Source organism: Strigops habroptila, chromosome 9 (assembly GCF_004027225.2).
Source record: "Strigops habroptila isolate Jane chromosome 9, bStrHab1.2.pri, whole genome shotgun sequence".
NCBI classification, from domain to species: Eukaryota; Metazoa; Chordata; class Aves; order Psittaciformes; family Psittacidae; genus Strigops; species Strigops habroptila.
In genome coordinates this window covers 9,279,351-9,287,388 of record NC_044285.2, presented here as the reverse complement: position 1 = coordinate 9,287,388, position 8,038 = coordinate 9,279,351, and the positions used below count along the sequence as shown (strand labels likewise).

At 37.9% G+C, this 8,038-nt stretch overlaps 1 protein-coding gene across 1 annotated transcript; it reads right to left on the bottom strand.

Moving 5' to 3' along the window:
* Positions 1 to 275: 275 nt before the first annotated feature.
* CFAP161 (cilia and flagella associated protein 161) lies at positions 276 to 7,731 on the bottom strand. Its single transcript, XM_030497623.1, has 7 exons — positions 7,636 to 7,731; positions 7,413 to 7,502; positions 7,003 to 7,238; positions 5,624 to 5,708; positions 4,665 to 4,823; positions 3,239 to 3,312; positions 276 to 2,608 (listed from the first exon to the last, which is right to left on the bottom strand). The coding sequence occupies exons 1-7, from the start codon at positions 7,696 to 7,698 to the stop codon at positions 2,422 to 2,424; spliced, it is 894 nt and encodes a 297-aa protein (XP_030353483.1). The 5' UTR covers positions 7,699 to 7,731; the 3' UTR covers positions 276 to 2,421.
* Positions 7,732 to 8,038: the final 307 nt, after the last annotated feature.

The following is an 8,038-nucleotide window of genomic DNA, read 5'->3' as shown; positions in this document are numbered from 1 at the left end:
TGCTATTTAGAAAAATGTGGTGCCATCATGTGGACAACATAAGAAGTGTAAAAACCAGTTTTTAAAAACTAGGTAACAGATGAATATCTGTATTTGATATCATAAATCAGCTGAATTCTAAATATGTGTTAGATGGTATAAGAAGCTATGCACAAATCTGTGGGTTTAAAACTGTATTAGGTAGGAAGAAAAACTGATAATGGGATCAGGAACTGTTGATTCTATTTTCTTTATTTTCCAACAGCTTGGGAAGTTCTTTCCCATGAGCACAGACTGATCAAATCAAACACACGAGCCTCCAAACCATTCTTAGTCAGCACCAAATTCCAACATTACCTACTTCTGTATCTGTTTATCTATTTGGTTTTCCGCTAAGACTTTACAAAACTTGGTTTTGTACAGCCCACATTGCTTCTGTCCCACACAAATGCATGCACACAACCGCTCCTATCCATGGCCAAGGCATTCTGCCCACACAGCTCTCATCATTCCTTCATGAGTTCACAGGAAGCTTTGTTTCAGCCATGGTTTTGGTTTAAGGCCTCTCCTTGTTTCTTACATTTAACCCAGAGGAAAGAGACTTTGCCAGATTTGAAATGGCTATCCCTAACACCAATAAATGCCCACAACAGTCAAATTAGAAACACTGCAGTGTACTCACACAGCCAAAGTTGTTCTACTTTAATACCTACAAAATCAAAGCAGAATTATGGCAATCTATTATGAAAACGTGCAGAATTTTAATCTCTGTAAATTCGAGTAGTAACAGTGCCTCTATAAAAACATGCATAATTTGTCAGATGTCAGGTTTCATATATTTACATAAAAAGTGAAATAAAAAGTTCCTAATTTCCTCTATAATACCCCATCTACAACAGACCTGTAGAGGTTTGTACATGAGGACTGTGACTGAAAACCTGTCCTCTGTGATACACTCCCCCAAAGCAAATCTGCATGTCACAGAACCGTGATCTGTCTCCTCCTCTTGAGACCCTTTATGCCAAGTGCTATTTAGCCAATCCTGCAGTCTGCTGAGTTAATTTATATTGACTAAAGGCAGGAGCTTTTAAAGCCTTGCCAGTGGATTTGAAACAGCCTATCTGGGAAGGAAGCTTGGAGACATGTTTGGACCAGTCCCTTCTTTTGTGAAAATTTAGTGGTTTTGTTTTGGTAAAACTTAAGTTTTATTTGATCTTTATGAACATTGATGATCTTTTGAACCCTTTTTGAGATTTATGTAGTATTTTACTCAGAAAATCACTTATTTTGTGCTGAAAGAGCCCACTCTTGTAGTACAGTAAGAAATGGAATACGTATACATGTGGCTTTACTAAATGGATATAATGGAATGTCATACATTAAGATTCTCTGTGATGCTGTTTCAGCTTCCATACAAAGGCAGGTAACTATGAAGTAATGACATCTGTTTTCCATGTCTTTGCATCTCATGCTTGGTTGATTTTCTCGTTTAAAAAAAACATGATTTCCAGCTGCAATTTACCATTCTTGGGCCATTTTTTTTCATGTGTATCCTCTAGCGTCTAATTAGGTATGAACATAGACTGCAATCTTTTTCTGACTGGACAAACTTACAGTGCCTCTTATTCTTTTTCTACTTTAGCATATATTTTCATGAGACTTGTAGGGGCTTAATTTTCTTTAACAATTTTACCTTGCTGTCAGACTTGGTAGAAGTGATTATGAATTGAAAAATTCTGTGGGTGGGAAGCAAATGGAACATGGTGATGGATGGAAAAGGCTGACAGAAGTCTCTAGTTTGTATCACTGTGCTCAAGTTCTTGATCACTTGGCATTTAAATGTTTAGGATACATGGCCAAACATAAAAAAATCAATTTATACGCTTTTTAAATTCATTTCCATAAATTGGAAGCCAATCTTGAGATAGAGCTCACTTGTGATTTTTTAATAATTCACAACATTGTGCTAGACAGAGCGTGGAACAAGCTCAACAACCAGCTTTCTTTCAGATGAACTTTAAATGTCAAAGTATCCCATGACAGCTCCTGAGTTTGGTCTTCAGTGTTTTGGAAACTGTACACTCATCCTTTTAAAAAGTGTGACACTGGATTGGTTTTGGAAGAATTGGTTAAATACCCTCTGAAAGCCAGCAATTTAGTGAAAATATATTAGATTTCCTTGATTTTGACATTTTTTGCCATCAGTGAATGTGAAAATGGGAAAATGAACCCTTCCCAGTTCATGAATTTTTAATGTTCTGCATGATTTGTAAAATTCTGTTAGTTTTTGCCCACTGTATAACCATGATGAGATTGTGCAATATTATTTATGGTAGACTTTCGTTTCCATTTTTAAAACAAACATCTCTAAAATCTGAACAGAAAACCCAAGAACCAGAATCTCACCGACTTCTGTTGGCTGTAGGCTAGGACTTTTTTATTCTATGCCTCTTCACAAGGCTCATTCCTTCTGATCCACCCTGGTGGATGGTTGAGCCTATCAATCATTGTACTATCCTCATCACTGGGATCTCCTGTAATAATTTCCCAGTAATTCTTATCTTCTTCAGCCTTATGGGTGTCCAGAAAAGTGTGACAAATTACTTCATATTCTCTTCCAAAATAAGACCTGCAAAGTCAAAGAAAAATAGGACGGGCAGGGGGGATGAATACAAACACAAATTCAGATTTGCATTATCTGTGAATTGCTCAAGGTTTTCTCAAGTTTCTTTTGGCTTATTAAGAAATATCACCATCCAATTTCAAATATCAGACCCTTACAAGAAATGCAATAGCCCACTTGGTTTCCTATGAATAATTTAGGAATTTGAAATCAGGGGGAAATGCCACTTTTCTAGCTTCATAGCTAAAGCAGCCCCAACAGTATAAGGCCGTGGTACACCGACTCAGTATATACAAGCTGGTTAGGTTCTCATTACCATTTCTCTCTGACTGAGGAAGACTCTGGCTACTTAATAACTGTTTCAGCCTCAAACTTTCAGACCTTATTTCATCCTCAAAAACCTGATACAAATCCTCAGTCAGCTCTTGCTCTGAATTTAATAGGAAACAATTGGTATACTCCTTTACAATGCTTAATTAATATTAAAGAAATAAAATAAGAGAAAGGAGAATGTGCATTCTGCATTCTTTTCCATTTCATCAGTGTGTTCCTAAGGTACCTATCTTGCTTCTTACAGTAATTCTTGATGTTGGCACGTTGCTATGCACATCTCTGCCAGCTATAAATTATTCTTACCTTGTCCAAAAGTTCCTTGGAACAGCTAAGCTGCGATTAGTTTGGCAATGAGTAATAATGATTTTGGAGTTTGCCTGGAAAAAGAAAAAAGAAAACCAAGGGAAGACACTTGACAGAAATTTTTTTACTAATTTTAACTGTTCTTATTCAAATCAAATGCTTTTATTTACAGTTTAGTGTAAGCTGCATCACTCAAGAGTGCTGCATATTTATAGTGAGATATTTTACATCCTATCAGTTCTCAACACGACTGTCTTGACAGCTCGGACTAGCCAAATGCTTAGCCTTCGGGTCAGATATTCTCCCGTCCAGTACATTTCATTCCACTCCACTCTGCTGGGCACTTAAAAAGTAAAATGTCAAGGAAGTATTAGAGAGTAATTCCAGTGGCCTGTGCCATCAGGGTGATTCTTCTTACAGTTGATATTTGCCATATGAGAGATCCAGATGGTTTGGGGATGTAGCCTAGAAATGGACCTTTATATTTTACCAATTTGCAATTTTTTTTATGTATAACAGAACTGATTTTTAGTCACTTCCACTTACCAATACTGTGAATAAAGAATGTTGTCTTTGACAATTACTTAATTTTGACTATATTAGTCAAACATTAGTGAGCTGATTCATGTAAATGAGTCATTGTTCAAGGCTGTAGGGGAACAGTTGTATTTGTGGTATTTTGCTATACTGCTATACTTCAGGAAGCCCAATAGGTATGTAGAACAGGAAAATATTGCATCTGCTTAATGTATTTACAAAGGGTTAAAACCCACATTTAGAAAGGCATCCACTTATTCAGGTGCCTTGAGGGGTTTTTAATACTTCTTAAATTTAATGTGCAGAAGTTCTTAATCAGAGCTCCTAACATTGGAAATTGAAATTATTGCTCAGAAGTCCTGAAAAGCAGATTCCAAGTACTGCATTCTCACAACATGATAATGTCAACCTTTAAAAAAGTTCCGATGAGAAAAACTGAGTGAATCAGCCCCAAAACAAACACCAGAACCCAAAAGTTGTATATGCAGATTCCCTGGTTGAAGAGATCACTCCTTCCCTCTCCTCTTTCTTAAATTACAGGTCAGAACTTAGATAAGGAAAACGTGAATAAAACTGAAAGAGGGGAGATTTAAATTATATATTAGGAAGAAATTCTTTACTGTGAGGGTGGTGATGTTCTGGCACAGGGTGCCCAGAGAAGCTGTGGCTGCCCCATCCCTGGCAGTGTTCAAGGCCAGGACGGACGGGGCTTGGAGCAACCTGTTCTAGTGGAAGGTGTCCCTGCCCGTGTCAGGGGGTTGGAACTAGATGAGCTTTAAGGTCACTTCCAACCCAAACCATTCTATGAAAATGGACACAACTTGTTTCTAAGTATTCCATCTACTGTTTCAATCAAATCTTCACATTTTCTACAGTTTAAATTTCTTACAGGAACTGGAAATCCTTCATGTTCAAGACGCAGCTGTGGATCCAAGAATGCAGCTTGCCAGCGGGTCAAATAGGAAAGCTCGTCTGTCAAAAATACTTGCTGAAGGTAAGATTTTTTAGCAAATCTTGTGAATGATTTATGGTCACTTGCTAGATACAACTGTAAATAAAAAATACATAATTAGGACAGTATAAATAGGTCTGTAATTCAAAAAAATATTTTTCAACACATAAGATTTCCTCTCAAATCCTGAAAAATCAGTCTGCCAAGCTAAAGATACACATGAAAACCCCATAACATAGATCCTCTACTGTTGATAAACTCATCAAGTAGCTATTCTGTATGCAGACTGGTGAATAATAATTTAAAATTGAGTTTACATTCCAAAGATTCTCTCTCACCAAAGCGGTTGCTGAGAGGGAAATCTTTTCAAAGTTCATTTTGAGTGCACATATAACCCATCATGTCTTATTTGCTTCTAACTTGCTGAGGGGAACATGTTAACAATGTTAATGATTAATAGAAATCTGCTCCCTCAGAACGGTGGAATGTGTGATATATTACATAATGTTACCTCATATACCTGCTATAGATTTGTCTTCACAATGAATGAAATCTCATTTTGGAATTATTTAAAGTAAAAAATAAAAGTTAAAATCTTCTAATGAGGAATTCTTTCATGATTCACAAGCTGATTTTAATTTCCTTCCTTTCTTTTCTTTTTTTAAACCTCCTTCATCCAGACGTTCTGGCTGACAGCCACCTTGGCCTGCACGCCTGATCTCAGGCAAGTTGCATAAACTTTCTAAATAGGTATTGTTTGTCTTGATCTATGTACGATTCTGAATCAGTTCTGTAAAGCTAAGATGCTGAACCACTATACAGCTTTCTATATATAGTAATGAAATGCACACGGTCAGTATATGCTACCATTACCATTTGCAACTTTATTGTCTTACCATTTGGCCAGAAAACCCTCCTGTTGTCCCAAGACCAAAGGTTTGCCCAAATTTGATTGGTTCACCCTCTGTACTTCCATCTACACTGTTAAAATTGTAAAAAGGAAGAATGAAATTATGAAAAAAATCAGCTCTACTATTTTTATTTTTTTTTTTTAATTTTTCTCTACAGTTAGGTTTTGTGGCAACATTTTGTATTTGTATTTAAAAATAGACAAAATATCTTAACTCAAACAACATTTCATACTTGATTTACTGGTTAAAATATTTAACAGAATAGAAAGAGACTGTATTGATTATTTTTTATGATGTATTCATTAACATGCAGGGTGGGAAGATAACACCCAATGAAAAATCAATGGGAATTCAGCACTGAGGCCCCCTTTAAAATATACTTAATGCAAGCATCTGAAAAATGAGACTAAAAGCAGAACAGTGTGTGTTTGTATGTAACTTAACAAAAGTTTCTAATAATATATGTAACTGATATTCAGTAATTTGGTTCATTTTATCAGCATGCATGCCAGTATATCCCTATTTCCAGAAGAATAACCTCTGCTTTTCAAAGAAACATTAAGTGCTAATCTCACTGATTAAACTTAGTAGTCAGTTAACGAGGGACTTGATAGCATTCAGTCAGCAGCTAAGCAAAAACATTTTTGGTTGCAGTTCTAGAAGGCCTAAATTATGCCCTTAGCATCAAAATTCTTTCTTAGGCCTAACCCAAAGTGTTTTGCTCAATCAGGATTAAACGGGTTAGTTTGTACTCTTCTGCGCTATTATTATTGTTAAATGCATGCACTCAGGCAAAGCCTTTGACTGCTGAACGGGACCCTGTTCTTCTGTTTCTTCTCCCACAAACAGCTGGAATTAAATATGTCTTTGAGAGAGGACCCTGTTCTTCTGTTTCTTCTCCCACAAACAGCTGGAATTAAATATGTCTTTGAGAGAGGGAATATGCTGTTTGGTTAGGGGTTTTTTTTCAGGATAACACTGTCTATGTACAGCAAAAGCATTGATATGAATTTCCACTTCAGAGACGTTATTTGCAGGAGAATGAATAATAGCACTAAGTGATATTTGGACGTGTTTTGTATTCTACAGCTGAAATATGACCACCTTCAAAACAGATGCAGTTTACCAAATGGTACTGTGAACTCCATTCTGCTTTCTCACCATTTCTAAGCTGGTTTAAATTTTCTTGGCATTATTCACATAGGTGGAACAGAATCAAGCTTAAATGCATGACCCAAGTTAAAGACTCTTAAATAAATTAATCTTACTCAAATTCATTTGTATATTAGCAAAGTTCATCGCATATTTCTCAAAACAAGATACAGAAAGCTAAAATAGTAATCGAAAACAAAAAAGTTCCAAACCTTAAAATACAGAAAGTATTTCTACCCACAGGGGCCACACTCGTGATTGCACTAACTCCATGAAGGGTTTGCAATGGTAGAGGTGAAAATATGGACAGTTCATCCAGATTAATTGCCAAGGTCAGACTGCCACACACGCCACGGCGATTCTCCACTGAGGGTTTGTCGTCGGTGTTCAAAAGCATCACTGTGTCTCCAAAATGAACAAATCCATCCTTAGACACTGACAGGTGTATCTAAATAGAAATATACATAATCTTATGCGGAATTATCTGATGCTAATATCAGAAGTATTTTAGCATACAAAACGTTAATCCATAGCATCCTTAACGCATAAAGAATACTAATAACAGCTACTCCAGTCTATGTGGAGCCACTGAGGATTGACATAATCATCTTAAAAAAATTACCTTCCTTAAAAGATTATCTTGAAGTCTGTTTATTTTCTGCGTTAGAAGTTCTCCTCGTTCTCTTTTATGCAGAAAATCCCTCAAGACGTCCTGGCAGAGAGAGGGCGGGTAGACATGTTATCCAGCACTCACAACCTCAGGTTTTAACTTAATTTAAGGAATCTGAGGGGACACCGAGAGGTGAAGAGGCTGGCCAGGGGAGGGGGGCCCGGCTGCACCTCACCTCCCCTAAACTCGAGTCCTCGTTCCAGTTGCCGATGAGCACCCCGGGTCTGTAGGTGGCCATGCTGCCGCCTGGGCGTCCGCCGTCGTCATGGCGATCGCTATAGCTAGCGATTGGGAGCTGCAGCGGCAGGGCCCGCCAATGAGCGGGACGGAGGGGGCGGGCCCAAAAGCAGCGCGGGAGGGGTGGGGGTCCTGGGGGAAAAGGAAGGCAATAAACCCATAAGCGTTAACGCCAGGCTGGAATGCCGAATGCCCCCCTCGGGCGTGCCTGGCGAGAGTAGGGACACTGCCAACGGCACACGTAGACCGCAGCAAGCCTCTCCTGCAGTTTGTAGACTCCAGAGTATTCACTGCTCCTCTATAGCCCACCTGCAGAACAAGAAGTTACTCTAGGTTGTAGC

What these genes read in the sequence shown, in the direction of transcription:
- CFAP161 (XM_030497623.1), bottom strand. Translation starts at nt 7,698, where the DNA reads ATGGCCACCTACAGACCCGGGGTGCTCATCGGCAACTGGAACGAGGAC. An exon ending in GAGGGTTTTCTGGCCAAATG is followed by an intron (nt 4,824 to 5,623) that starts GTAAGACAATAA and finishes TTTTATTTACAG; the next exon opens with TTGTATCTAGCAAGTGACCA. An exon ending in CCAAGGAACTTTTGGACAAG is followed by an intron (nt 2,609 to 3,238) that starts GTAAGAATAATT and finishes TTGACTTTGCAG; the next exon opens with GTCTTATTTTGGAAGAGAAT.